This window comes from Octopus sinensis, unplaced genomic scaffold, assembly GCF_006345805.1.
Source record: "Octopus sinensis unplaced genomic scaffold, ASM634580v1 Contig07216, whole genome shotgun sequence".
Classification (NCBI taxonomy): domain Eukaryota; kingdom Metazoa; phylum Mollusca; class Cephalopoda; order Octopoda; family Octopodidae; genus Octopus; species Octopus sinensis.
This window is the reverse complement of record NW_021829934.1, coordinates 10,001-25,000: the sequence shown is the minus strand read 5'-3', so window position 1 is coordinate 25,000 and position 15,000 is coordinate 10,001. Positions and strand designations below refer to the sequence as shown.

General features: G+C 38.9%; 1 protein-coding gene and 6 non-coding genes across 7 annotated transcripts; 6 read left to right on the top strand and 1 right to left on the bottom strand.

Annotated features, from left to right (window-relative positions):
* Positions 1-3,528: 3,528 nt before the first annotated feature.
* Positions 3,529-9,437, bottom strand: LOC115227817 (the record flags this gene model as incomplete). The annotated part of the gene is made up of 3 exons (XM_029798546.1): positions 9,365-9,437; positions 5,890-6,299; positions 3,529-3,604 (listed from the first exon to the last, which is right to left on the bottom strand). Coding segments are annotated over exons 1-3 (559 nt in total), but the record flags the coding sequence as incomplete, so codon positions are not given.
* Trnav-uac lies at positions 5,571-5,643 on the top strand. Its single transcript has one exon. It is a non-coding gene; the product is annotated as a tRNA-Val (tRNA).
* Trnav-aac lies at positions 9,430-9,502 on the top strand. The gene has a single exon. It is a non-coding gene; the product is annotated as a tRNA-Val (tRNA).
* A 226-nt stretch (positions 9,503-9,728) lies between these two features.
* Positions 9,729-9,801, top strand: Trnav-cac. The gene has a single exon. It is a non-coding gene; the product is annotated as a tRNA-Val (tRNA).
* A 2,518-nt stretch (positions 9,802-12,319) lies between these two features.
* Positions 12,320-12,392, top strand: Trnav-uac. Its single transcript has one exon. It is a non-coding gene; the product is annotated as a tRNA-Val (tRNA).
* Positions 12,393-13,875: 1,483 nt separating this feature from the next.
* On the top strand, positions 13,876-13,948 carry Trnav-aac. The gene has a single exon. It is a non-coding gene; the product is annotated as a tRNA-Val (tRNA).
* A 568-nt stretch (positions 13,949-14,516) lies between these two features.
* Trnav-aac lies at positions 14,517-14,589 on the top strand. The gene has a single exon. It is a non-coding gene; the product is annotated as a tRNA-Val (tRNA).
* Positions 14,590-15,000: the final 411 nt, after the last annotated feature.

The following is a 15,000-nucleotide window of genomic DNA, read 5'->3' as shown; positions in this document are numbered from 1 at the left end:
CTTTCAGTTTCCGTCTACCAAATCCACTCACAAGGCTTTGGTCGGCCCGAAGGCTATAGTAGAAGACACTTGCCCAAGGTGCCACGCAGTGGGACTGAACCCGGAACCATGTGGTTGGTAAGCAAGCTACTTACCACACAGCCACTCCTGCGACTATCAGTATTTATTGAGAAGATCGATCTCATTCCCACTTGAATTGATCATTATGGTATGAACCTCGGTATAAATTAATAGAAAAGTGCTTTCGAGCAAGATTCAAATTCCTGGACCATTTTGGATACTTCACTGTCTTTCCAAAGGTACACCAATATCAATTTCCATTGATATACAGTTTTATTGTGGAGGCGCAATGGCCCAGTGGTTAGGGCAGCGGACTCGCGGTCATAGGATCGCGGTTTCGATTCCCAGACCGGGCGTTGTGAGTGTTTATTGAGCGAAAACACCTGAAAAGCTCCACGAGGCTCCGGCAGGGTATGGTGGTGATCCCTGCTGTACTCTTTCACCACAACTTTCTCTCACTCTTACTTCCTGTTTCTGTTGTACCTGTATTTCAAAGGGCCGGCCTTGTCACTCTCTGTGTCACGCCGAATATCCCCGAGAACTACGTTAAGGGTGCACGTGTCTGTGGAGTGCTCAGCCACTTACACGTTAATTTCACGAGCAGGCTGTTCCGTTGATTCGGATCAACCGGAACCCTCATCGTCGTAACCGACGGAGTGCTTCCACACATACAGTTTTATTATGATAAAACAATATATGCAAATGGCTGTCGTTATGGTTCCATGGTGTAGTGGTTATCACATGTGCTTCTATTTGTTATTACTTTTTACTTCTATCAAAAATTTAAAATAACTCAATTAGAATATTTTTTGTCCTTTAAAAAATTCATTTTTTTTAAATTATTAATTAATAATTAGAAATTTGAACATAGGTTATAAAAAATAATAGTAGAACATAGTTAGTACAATAAATAGAATAATACAAAAATTACTTATAGATTACAGTAAAATCAACCCACAACAAATTCACTGTAAAATTTGCTTGAGCTATTGCCTAAGTTATTGCCAAGTCTTCACATTTTTAGTCTTGACCCAATGCCTATTTTTTACATAATGAATTTGCCTACCATATGCACTATTCTACTTTGCATATAACTTTAGCTATGGTACTTCTGGCTTTCATTTATTAAGTATTCTAGTGTGTCAATATTTTAACAAAATGATGGTACCTTTTTTAATGACAATGTTACTTTGTAAATTAAAATCAAATAATTTAATATTCAAATGTTATCCTTAGCTGCAATATTTTAAGTAAAAATTTTCTTGTCCTGTACTTTACCAGGTTTATAATCTTATGAATATTATTTCTCTTGCTCGCATTTTTCCATGTAATATAACAATGGACTGTTCTATAATGTGTCGATTACCCCAGTATTCAACTGGTACATAATTTATCAACCCATGTCTGCTTCACACGCAGAAGGTCGTGAGTTTGAGACTCGCTGGAACCTGTTTCTTTTCTTTTCCATATATTTGCTTGGAAAGGAAAGTGAGGGTGTAGAGGGAATTCTCCCAGCGAATCTGTGAAAAGATAGGTGACTGAGGCAAAAACTGTTAATGCAAATGGCCCTTCTATAAGTAAGCACCTGTAAACTAAAGAGCAGACGAGAGGAATCGTACCTTTGCTGATCAGGGTAACCCTGGAGCTGAGGAATACCTATTTCTTTACTACCCACAAGGGGTTAAACACAGGGGGAACAAACAAGGACAGACAAACGGATTGGGTCCATTATATCGACCCCTGTGCGTAACTGGTACTTATTTAATCGACCCCGAAAGGATGAAAGGCAAAGTCGACCTCGGCGGAATTTGAACTCAGAACGTAACGGCAGGCGAAATACCGCTAAGCATTTCGCCCGACGTGCAACGTTTCTGCCAGCTCGCTGCCTTTGAGGAATACCTTGAGCTTCTTCTGTATCAGGACCGCATCATTCATGTTATCATATTTTTTGTTTAATATTTATACTTTTATCGCAATTTCACTGACCTTTCCATTTCTCTGCCCCCATCCTTTATGTAAATTCCCACTCAATTTGTTGTCTGGATTTGTGATGTCCTCCTCGCCTATGCCCGACAGAATCGTTAGCACTCCGGGATAGATGGTTTGCGGCATTTCGTCCGCCTTTATGTCCAGATTTCAGATTCCGACGACTTCGACTTTTCCCTTTCATCCTTTCGGTGTCGATAAAATAAATACCAGTCGAGCACTGGGGTCGATGTAATTGACTTAATCACCTTCCCCAAGCTGCCCTTGTGGCAAAATTTGAAATCATTATTATTAATAATATCTATATTTTTATTATATTTCGGTGACCGGAGATTGAATTCGAACACAGAACCCACAGAACCAGAAAACATTCCACAAAATGTTTCATTCGACGCATTAATTATTCTACCAATGCACCACTCTGGAATTCTAATTTATTTATCGACCCCGAACTGATGAAAGCCATAAGTGACCTAAGTGACTGGATTTAAATATTTAACTCATCAAATTATACGGAATATTGTCAAAGCAGTGATTTTACTCAATAGAATATCATAGACTGTTATCTATATTATATAAAGTATTATAAATTAACCAATCGATAATCTATTATAAGTTTATCGATATTTAAATTATTAATTCACAGGTAGTATTCGTTTTATTGTGTAAACTGGATAAAATATTATATTCAATAAATTATATTCAATAAACAAATAAATTTTTATTGTCAGAATATGACAAAAGATTGTGAATCCTTTCTACTACAGGTAGAAGGTCTGGAGAGGGGACAGTCGATTATATATCGACCCTCGGTGGTCAACTGGTACTTATTTCATCAACGCCGAAAGGCAAAGTAGACCTCGGTATCATTTGAACTTAGAACATAAAGACGGACGAAATGCTGCTAAGCATTTTCTTCGGCATGCTAACGTTTCTGCCAGCTTTGCTGCCTTAACAAACTGTTAATGATAAATGTGTGTCTTTGTAGACATCTTTATATATAAAAGAGAAGTTGTGTGTCTGTCTCCTACGATTTAGATTCCTAACTACTCCCACATTTTGCGGTGCAGTTTAACCAAAACCGGGTATCTTATAGTCGTGATTTATATCGAGCCCTTCTGGGTATTAGCGCGTGTCTACGATGGGTCTACGATTTTAAAAATAATTTACCATCATTTTTTCCATTTTAATGCATTTTTTCGCTATTATATAAGGGCAGTAACTCTCTAAAAATGTCTACGATGAGTCAACGATTTAAAAAAAAATTTACCATCATTTTTTTTCCAGTTTTAATGCATTTTTTGCTATCTTTTGGCTATAACTCTCTAAAAATGCTTATATAGTTATTTCCCTTACAAATCCGAGCAACGCCAGGCGATACTGCTAGTTGAATATACAAAAACCGGAACATTGAGAAGCGGGTAGACGCCCTAGCACAGCATGCACGCCGCCACTTCCATCACCGTCGATAGAAACAAATACCTGTTCGAAATAAGTGGTCAATATGATCGAGTATTGATCTTAGGATTTGATGCCTAATAAGGCCACACTTCAATGACTGAAAAGAATAAAAGAGAATTTGAAGGAGTGAAGAAAATCGCAAGTTCGAAACTCACTGAAGTCTATTATTACCATGAGGCTTTTACAGTTTATTTTTGTTGTTGCTGTTGTTATATTTCTTCTTTTTACTCTTCTTCTTCTTCTTCTTCTTCTTCTTCTTTTTCCTATTTTTCTTTTTTCTTCTTCTTTTTCTTCTTTTTCCTTTTCTTCTTTTTCTTCTTTCTATTCTTTTCATTCTTTTTTTCTTCTTCTTCTTTTCTTTTTCTTCTTTTTCTTCTTCTTCTTCTTCTTCTTCTTGTGCAAATGTCGCAGACTTTGTCGAAGCCATTTAAATTGTTGCTATGGTTCCTCTTCATGTTGTTGTTGTTGTTGTTGTTGTTGCTGCTGTTGTAGTTGATATGCAAATTCTAATGCTACTCTCGCGGCTTTCTGTTTCCTTACTTTAAATCCGGTCGAGGTCGATAATACCATTTATCTCTTGAAAGCTCTGCCAGCCGCAATCAACATTAATCAGTTTCGTTTTGCTTTTAATAATTCATTCCATATCTCGAATGAGGATCGTGTCTTCTCTAAAACCACGATACAAATGATGAAATCGCAGAAGTAGGGACAGCTACAACAACAGCAGAACCACTGCCATTACAACCAGCGGTGGTAGTGGCAACAACCACATCCACATCAGCAAAATCAACACCAATAACTGTAGTAATAGCCGTGTTGAGTCATTCCATCTGTTGAACATAAAGTTCCGCGTTGACCGTTTCGTTCTGTTCAAGTAATTCGTAATGGATAACTCCTTTCTAGTCCCACCATACGCTCAACATCGTTTTACGCGAATGAAGATCTTGTTTCACGCGCGGTGTCGCTTGTTTACCGGGCCTAAGCCATTCCTTACGCTGCTTCATATTGATGTACAGGTGCCATTTTTCGTCGCCAGTAACGATTCGGTAAAGAAATCGCTGCTTGTGTCTATGAGTTGAGCGGTGACGAGCAACAAAGCCAGCGGACATTGTGGCTCGTTGATTTTTGTTGTTGTCACTTAAAGCATGCAGAACCCATGCTCCATACTGCTAAACTGCTCCCATCGAGTGAAGATGCTTCTCTATAACAGTGTGGGAGCATTCCATTTTCTCTGCTAGTTCCTTTATCGTTTGACGAGAATTTTCGTGCAAAAGTTGGTTTCATCGCTCTGCATCGAACTCAACGGGAGGACCAGAACGAGGTGTGACTTTGAGGTCAAAATTTCCATTTTTGAACTTAGCATACCAATCACGAGCGGTTTTTAAGCTATGGGACCCTCTCCATACACAGCACAAATGTCGCGAGCAGTTTTTGTGGCCTTAGAACCTTGATTAAAAACAAAAAGAAGGAGGTATCGAAAATGCTCGTTTTTCTTAACTTGACATTCCATTTTAATGATATGAAAAAAAAACAAAAATTAACTAAAATTAACTAGAGAAAAAAGAAAATAGATTCCAAAATGATTCAAAAATAGAATTCCCGAATAAATAGATTCCAAAATTTTTTAAAAACAGCGGGAACTTAGTTGCCAACCCAATACAATCACATCACCGAAACCACATTGCTGCAAGATAAGGCATAATTAATTCAGAACAATGGGAATAAATAAACATTATATTTGACAGAATAATCAGAATGCTAAAGGGTTAAAGATGCATTACGTTTGGAAAGAAAACTAGGGGACGGTCATTTAGTCACGGCTAGAACGCCTTAGATCGTTGAATATGTTCCAGCGGGATTGACATGGGTCTAGACAACAAAAAAATGTCAAAACTTAAAGGGGCGTAACTCTGATTTTTTTATTAGCCACAAGGGCCCAAATCAACACGTGTAGATCATCTCTTCCGTCTCTTTCTCATTTGTCATTTCCGTTTTCGCGAAGTCAAATCTAGCGTCAGCTGTATAGAGAGATATATCTTAACAATATGCAATTTTCTGTAAGTGGTTCCATGGTGTAGTGGTTATCACATCTGCTTTACACGCAGAAGGTCGTGAGTTCGAAACTCGCTGGAACCTGAATCGTTACCCTTTTCTTTTTTTTAGGTGGGCAATTGGCGAACTCGTTCCAGCTTTGGATACAATATACTGTATTATTTCTTCTGGTTAACTGTCCTTTAAGTTCAAATCCCATCGAGGTTATCTTTACGATGTCTCCTGGGGCTAAATTACTGCAACATTCGTCCTAAACCAGGACTGCCATGTTATGCTGGCAAACAATCTTTACTCCACTGCTTTGATTGTTCCGTTTTGATTTAAACTTACGCATTCTGTTTTGTCTGAGTTAATATGGAGATCGATACTTCTGGTTAAATATTCAGGGCTATGGAGAGTGGGTTTGGTTTGGATTATTAGATTACAGAGAAGCACTAAGCTATCAGCATAATCTGCATCAGTGATTTTCGTAGCAGGATATCTTTTACTCCTTCGTGGATGTAGTGTGAATCCATTATCGACAGATATTCTGAGAACGTAATCCAAGCAAAAGATACGATGTGCTAAAGTGTCACCTTGTAGTACTCTGGCGACAATTTCAAAGAAATCTGTATTGCTATCTGGAGATCGTACTGTTGGATATGTACTTTTATAAAGCCTCATAATGACATTTACTGTTTCATCTGGTAAACCATAAGCTAGCAGCATTTCTTCGATTTTGCTTTGAATCGAATCGAAAGCTCTGGAGAAATCCAACAGCAGAAAAACAGAATAGAATTTAGATTTTTAGCTTTTCACACCTTCAAGAATTTTACGAATGGTAAAGATTTGACTGATAATTGATCATCCTCTTCGAAAGCGACTACACTCACATACTTAAAATGGCTTTGAATGTGATCTGGAGGGGTCGTCTGACCAAAGAGCGATTGCATAGGAACTTTCGTCTAGTAACAGACGTCTTCAAAGAGCATGGAGTCAGATTGGTAGGTCATCGTTGGAAGGGTAAAGACGAAATTGTTTGTGATGTTTTTTATGGGAACCTACGCAATGAAGAGCTAGCAGAGGACGATAAGCCAAGACCTATGTCCAGCAGATTTGTGATGATATAAACTGCAAGCCCTCTGACCTTCCGGATGTGATGAGCAATACAATTGGATGGCGACAGAGTCACGGGAATCCGTACAAACAGTGCGACTGGATGGAGATGATGGCCACCACACTCACCCTCACACCACTCGCTCTTTCTCTTTGTTCAGAGATAGATAACGATTGAGCTAGGTCCTAGCAAACTCGTACAAAATCTTACAAAGAACAACATAGATTCAAAATTCGACAGAACCTTAATTTCATATTTTCTTTCTTATTTCTCTCTTTCTTATTTACTCTCTTTACTCTTTTACTCTTTTACTTGTTTCAATCATTTGACTGTAGCCATGCTGGAGCACCACCTTTAGTCGAGCAAATCGACCCCGGGACTTATTCTTTGTAAGCCCAGTACTTATTCTATCGGTCTCTTTTGCCGAACCGCTAAGTGACGGGGACCTAAACACACCAGCATCGGTTGTCAAGCAATGTTAGGGGGACAAACATAGACACACAAACACATACACACACACACATATATATATATATATACATATATACGACAGGCTTCTTTCAGTTTCCGTCTACCAAATCCACTCACAAGGCATTGGTCGGCCCGGAGCTATAGCAGAAGACACTTGCCCAAGATGCCACGCAGTGGGACTGAACCCGGAACCGTGTGGTTGGTAAGCAAGCTACTTACCACACAGCCTCTCCTGCGCTAATATGGTGCTAATATTGTTTTCGTTGGTGTTATTGTTGTAGCTGTTGTTGTTGTTGTTGTTGTTGTACTTCAGAAAAGTGATTTCATCCGTCTAAGCTGAGAACTTGTGCTGTTGAGTTTCAGACTCTTGTAATTAAGATACACAATTTGATGACCATTTAAAACAAGAAATGATGTATTATTGTCTCGATCGTAAATCTAAGACCAAACCCTTTTTTCATCTTCAAAACACTTTTTCTACTCACTCGCCAAATTTTACTGTAAACATTGAATTATTTATTCTGCAGTCTGGAAATCAGAGCGAGGATCGGTACCGAAAGATTAAATTAAATCTGAGGTCAACCAGTACAATATGGAGAGACTGTGCCCTCAGAAAAACCACATCAGGGTGGAATTGATAAGGAACCTGGTTTGGCAATTAATGTCGAATGGGTGTGAAGACGCAACGATTATATCAAGGAGTACATGGGAAGGAACCTGGCGAAGGGTCTGATTCTATGGTGTAGTGGTTATCATCTTCATTTTAAACTCAAATGGTTTCGTGTTCGAAACTCAATGTAGTCGTAGTTTATATTTATTTTATTTTTAATGCCTTTTTTTATATTTTTGTTTTTGCATTGTTATTTTATTTATTTCGCTATTGATGCTGTCATTGTTGTTAAAAGAAACCGGAAGGACACGTTAAATGCATTTGTCTTTCGAAAGAAAACCAGGAGACGGTGGGATGGCCACGATTAGAACGGCTTTGATCATTGCTCAAACCAGATAGCCATCAGCCCACACAATAACAAGAAAAACATCGCAGAACTTAAAGAGACGTAACTAAACACATATATGTCCTTATTCCGCCACCACCACCACCACCAGCGGAATTGCCATTCTGGAGCCTTTCCTCGACGTCACCTCTGCGTCACCGCGGCACCGACACCCCGACCCCAACTTGTTCGAAGAGATCGAGACGAAAATGATTGCTTGCGTACGACGATTCAACTTGCCGCTCCAAATGACGCGCTCAGTAGAGCAGCTACCACACTACGCTCTGTTGAGTTTCTTCTCGTCTTCAACCAAACCCGCTTGACCCTTCAGCATTCATATTACTCCCTCAAATCTAATGCTTATTCATTCCCGTTGCTTCGAATCAATCATTTATTATATCATTGCCTCGTGATTTTGATTATGTGATTGTTTATTTTTTTTTAGAATGACATTGTAGGGTATGTGTGAAAGGCGGCGTGAGCTGGCAGATTCGTTAGCACGCTGGGCGAAATGCGTAGCCGTATTTCGTCTGCCGTTACGTTCTGAGTTCAAATTCCGCCGAGGTCGACTTTACCTTTCATCCTTTCGGGGTCGATAAATTAAGTACCAGTTACGCACTGGGGTCCATGTAATCGACTTAAACCGTTTGTCTGTCTTTGTCCCCTCTGTGTTTAGCCCCTTGTGGGTAGTAAAGAAATAGGTATGTGTGAAAGGCGGCATCTGGCCAGTTGGAAAATAAAACAGACAGAAGGCCTTATAAGGCCGGTTTAAATGCATAAGGGTTAAAGAAAGGGAGCCAAGTATACAGAGTTATCGGAGCGTTGGAGTGATATTTCTGCCAGGCCCTTTACGTTGTGAGTTCGAATGACGGAGAGGTCGACTTTGCGTTTCACCATGTACCGATCGATAGAATAAGGCGGCGAACTGGCAGAAACATTAACACGCCGGACGAAATGCTTAGCGTTATTTCGTCTGTCTTCATGTTCTGAGTTCAAATTCCACCGAGGTTGACTTTGCCTTTCATCCTTTCGAGGTCGATAAATTAAGCACCAGTTGCGTACTGGGATCGATCTAATTGACTGGCTCCCTCCCAAAAATTTCGGGCCGTGTGCCTAGAATAGAAAAGAATAAGTACCCGCCATGTAATCAACCAGCTCGATCCCTCTTAAGATTGCTGCCCCCTTGCTAAAATCAGGAAGAATTATTCCGTCAATCGGACCCTGTCCCTCATTTCTAACTTACCTTCTCGCAAAACTAAATCAATAATAAACTGTATAAAAATATAAATAAGTGCGTCTAAATCAACTGGTTCCATGGTGTAGTGGTTATCACATCTGCTTAACACGCAGAAGGTCGTGAGTTCGAAACTCGCTGGAACCTCAATTTTCTCTTAATTTTTTTTTTCTTCGTCTTCAAGACTAGCAGTTGACAAACTCGTTCGAGCATTGCATAGAATATACAGTATATATATTCGTTCTGGTTGTCTGTGCTCTGAGTTCAAATCCTGCCGAGGTTATCTTTGCATTTTTGACGTATTTAACTACTTAGCTTTCTTTTTTTCTTTTATAGAGAGATATATGTTAACAATATGCAATTCTCTGCAAGTGGTTCCATGGTGTAGTGGTTATCACATCTGCTTCACACGCAGAAGGTCGTGAGTTCGAAACTCGCTGGAACCTGAGTCGGTACCTTTTTTTTTTAGGTGGGCAATTGGCGAAGTCGTTCCAGCTTTGGATACAATATACTGTATTATTTCTTCTGGTTAACTGTCCTTTAAGTTCAAATCCCATCGAGGTTATCTTTACGATGTCTCCTGGGGCTAAATTACAGCAACATTCGTAGTGGTTCTTGAGAGCAGTTAAACCTGCAGAAGCTACCGAGTCGGAAACTCGCTGGAACATGTCTGTATCTATTTTTACTTATCTATTATAGTAATACAGCCAATTGGCGGAATCGTTCACGCGATAGAAAGAATATTTTCATCGATTATATGTTCCATTCGTCTCCCGATTCCTTGCATTGTCCACTCCGTTTTTTGACCTTTATGGTTAATAAAGAAAATGCGATGGAAAGAATATATGCTGCAGTATGTGTTCCAAATGTCTACGTTCTGAGTTCAAATCCCACCCAGGTTATTCTCACGTTTTGGAGCTCTTTGTCTTCTTATCTTCCTTTCTGAACCGACGAAATAGTTTTGTTGACAGCCAACGGTCACGAGTTCGAGACACGATAAAACCTGTTTCAGATTAGTTTCTTATTTCTCCCAACAACAATATCTGGTAATATTGTTGTTGTTATTATTATTATCTTTATTGCTGCTGTCTTCTTCTTCTTCTTCTTCTTCTTCTCTTCTTCTTCTTCTTCTTCTTCTTCTTCTTCTTCTTCTTCTTCTTCTTCTTCTTCTGCCCCCAATCAGGACCAAACACTTGTATCATTGTTCCATCATAAATCTATGACCAAGCACTTGTATCATTGTTCCATCATAAATCTACGACCAAACACTTTTGTATCATTGTTCTATCATAAATCTACGACCAAACACTTTTGTATCATTGTTACATCATAAATCTACGACCAAACACTTGTATCATTGTTCCATCATAAATCTACCACCAAACACTTGTATCATTGTTCCATCATAAATCTACGACCAAACACTTTTGTATCATTGGTCCATCATAAATCTACGACCAAGCACTTTTGTATCATTGTTCCATCATAAATCTACGATCAAACACTCGTATCATTGTTCTATCATAAATCTACGACCAAACTCTTGTATCATTGTTCCATCATAAATCTACGACCAAACACTTGTATCATTGTTCCATCATAAATCTACGACCAAACACTTTTGTATCATTACCTCGATCGTAAGTCTACGACCAAACACTTTACTATTCGCTCATTAATTTTACTGTAAACATTGAAACATTTATTCTGCGGTCTGGAAATCAGAACATGAATTGGTGCAGGAAAATCAACCCTGAGGTTGCTCGGTACAATATGGAGAGGCTGTGCCCTAAGCAAAACCACATCAGGGTGGAACTGGTAATGAGTCTGGTTTGGCCATTAATGATGAATGGGTGTGAAGACGCAGCGATTATATCAAGGAGTACATGGGAAAGAACCTGGCAGAGTATCTGATTCCATGGAGTAATCGTTATCACGTTCAGTTTAACCACAAAAGGTTTCGTGTTCGAAACTCGGTGAAGTCGTTGTCTATATTTCTTTTATTTCTAATGTTTTTTTTATATTTTTCTTTTGTTTTTGCATCGTTGTTTTATTTATTTTGTTGTTGATGTTGTCATTATTGTCAAAAGAAACCGGAAAGACACGTAAAATATTTTCTTCGAAAAGAAAACTTGGAGACAGTGGGTATGGTCACGGTTAGAACGCTTTTGATCATTGTTTAAACGGATTGCTATCGGTCCACACAACAACAACAAAATCTCAAAGCTTAAAGGGACGTAACTAAACACATATTCCGTCGCCAGCGGAATTGTCATTCTGGGGCGTCGCCTCAGCGTGACTTCGGCACCACGCAACTTGTTCGAGATGATTGAGAGGCGAAATTCTGCTTTGGAATTTTCAGAACATTTTTCCACAGCATAACTTATAATTTTTTTTGGGGGGGGGGGGGATTTTCAACGCACGGAAAATCACACGACTATGAAAATTAAAATACTTCCTTATTTTTCGAATTTTTTTTTTTTTTGAAAATTCTTTTGTTAGTTTTTCGAATTTTTTTTTTTGAAAATTCTTTTGTTAATTTTTCGAATTTTTTTTTTTGAAAATTCTTTTGTTAATTTTTCGAATTTTTCTTTTTAAATCATATTTCAAAATACGGTCAGTCCGAATCTTTGGCTTAAGTCCCAGAAATAGACCATTAAATGTGTTTATGGAGAGAAAAATATTGAAAGACATCAATATAACAGACTGACAATCAAGCGAGGAGGGTATCAAGTGGTCGTGAGATGAGCCATCGGTCCAAACAACAATTCCTCATAACATAAGGGGACGTAACTCAACACATGCAAGTCATTATTCCGTCTCTCTCTCTCTCTCTCTCTCTCTCTCTCTCTCTCTCTCTCTCTCTCTCTCTCTCCTATTTCACTTCCGTTCTCTCGAAACTAAATGAAGGAGAAACTGTATAGAAAAATATTTTTAAAGATAGTTGAACGCCTAGCGACAGTTGGTTCCATGGTGTAGTGGTTATCACATCTGCTTTACACGCAGAAGGTCGTGAGTTCGAAACTCGCTGGAACCTGATGCGTTGTTCTTTTATCTTTTGGCGAAGTACTTCCAGCATTAGATACAATATACAGCAATACTTCTTGTAGTCGTCCGTACTCAAAATTGAAATCACGTCAGCGTTGTCTTTGCATTTCTAGGGTCTTCACTGGTCACCACATCCACCCACCCCCACTGACCCTTTGTCCAGAAATTGATCAAGGTCCTTGCAAACTCTCCTCACACGAAATCTCGCAAAGAACATCATTCATTCAAAACTCGGCAGGTCTTTAGTTTCATATTAGCTGCTTATATCTTCCGTAAATATTCATTGTATTAAGTGACTCCATCAACACGCAGAAGGTCGCCAGTTCGAAACTCGTTGGAACCACAGATTTTATTTTCAGAGCGGCGAAAATCCTGACAGGGCCGTAGCACGCCGGGTAAAATGTTTATTGGCATTTTCTTCAATCTTGTCGTTCTGAGTTCAAATTCCGCTACGGTCGACTCTGCCTTTGATTTTCTCTGGGTCGATAAAATAAGTACCAGTAAAATACTTGGGATCGATGTAATCGACTCGTCCCCTCCCGCAAAATAGCTGTCCTTGTGGCAAAATTTGAAACCAATATTTATTGTGTAAACATTGTTATTCTTATTGTTGTTGCTGCCATTGTTATTATTATTATTATTATTGTTATTATTATTATTATTGAGTGACACTGGGGTAAAATATACGAAGCCCATTAAACCCATCATGACTACCCGTCTGATAAGGGTACACCAGGCACATGCATCACAACCATTTGTGTGTGACATGGTGATCTCATATCAAGATAAACAGCACATGTCCTTGCAGGTGGGGCACAGTTAGAAATTTCTTCAGGTTGAGTAGCCCATCCCGCTCAAAAGGTCCCTGAATAAGGTTGTTTAAGGATGTTGAAAGAACCACCCATGTTTCCAGAGGTGAACTATTCAAACCCCAAAGAATCCCTCTCAACACATGGCTATGATGCTCCCCCACTACTTCCGCTCGTGATCAGAGATGCACATATTGTCAGCCACTAAGGGACATGCTCAACTGGTTACGGTCAAACAACTGACAAGCAAATCTGGGGTATTGAGCAGAATATTTGCTGTAGCCCATCTTTTATACCAAGACAAAACAATATACATGATAACGCTTCCAATCAATTAAGATCAGAAGCCATGAGAGCCACTGCCTGGTACTGCATCAGGGCATTTATTATTATTATTATTATTATTATTATTATTATTATTATTATTATTATTATTGTTTTTGTTGTTGTTGTCGCTATTATTATTGTTGTCGCACCTCTTTAGAAAAGAAATTTCATCGGTCTGACACCTTCTACTGTTGAAACTCTTAAAAACTTGTTGGTCTTATGCCAAAATCAGAAAGAATTATTCCGTCTCTCTTCCATTTCTAAATTCCGTTCACTTAAAACCCAAATCAATAGTAAACTCTATAGAAATATATATTGCAAACGTTGATGTTAATTGGTTCCGTGGTGTAGTGGTTATCACATCTGCTTAACACGCAGAAGGTCGTGAGTTCGAAACTCGCTGGAACCTAGGTTTTTTTTTTACTGTTTTCCTTTTTTTTAAGGCAGATAATTGGTGTAGTCATTCGATCGTCGGATATAATAAACTGTAGTATTGGTTCTGGGTGTTTGTCCTCTGAGTTCAACTCCCACCGAGGTTATCTTTGTATTTCTGATGTCTTTTACTTCCTGTGTTTGTCCTTGAATCGGTAACATAGTTCCTTATGAAGGTTCATTGGTGTTCCGTCAAGATAAGTCATTCTTTGTTGTTGCAGTTATCAGATCTGCTTGATACGCAGTGGATCGTGGGATCGAATCTTGGTGGAGCTCTTTTTCTTATTATTTTCATATATAAAAAACACTCCACCACCCTCATTCCTTTTGTCGATGTCGCCGTTGTTGTTGATGACGTTTTCTTCTAGTTGTTGTTGCTATTATTGTGGGAGGGGTGGGAGTGGGTGGGAGGGGTGGTAGATCGGCCCCCACCACAACGACCTCCGACAATATCAACCACAACCGAGCGAAATATCCAAGTCTGCTTCTAAAATTTCTCGGTACAAACAGTTAATAATGAAGATATTTGCCCGCGAAGCCATCGGGGTTCCATGGTGTAGCGGTTATCACATCTGCTTAACACGCAGAAGGTCGCGAGTTCGAAACTCGCTGGAACCTCAAGCACATCTCTTTTTTTTTATGGGGTTAGGGCTTTCTAATTCTTGCGTCATTATTTATATTTATTTATCCATTTATTTTATCGTTAATTTTCTAATTCTTACATAAGGTTTTTATTTATTTATTTATTTATACCATTAATATATTATATTTCAGCGACAATATCAACAACAATTCCCTGAGTCATTGAGAATTTATCAAATAATAATAATCCTTTCTACTAAAGGCACAAGGCCTGAAACTTTGGTGGGGGACTACTCGATTATATCGACCCCAGTGTTTCACTGGTACTTAATTTATCGAACCACGAAGGAGGAAAAGCAAAGTCAACCTCGGAGGAATTTGAACTCAGAACGTAGCGACAAGAGAAATACCACTAAGTATTTCGTCCAACTCGCCACCTTATATCTT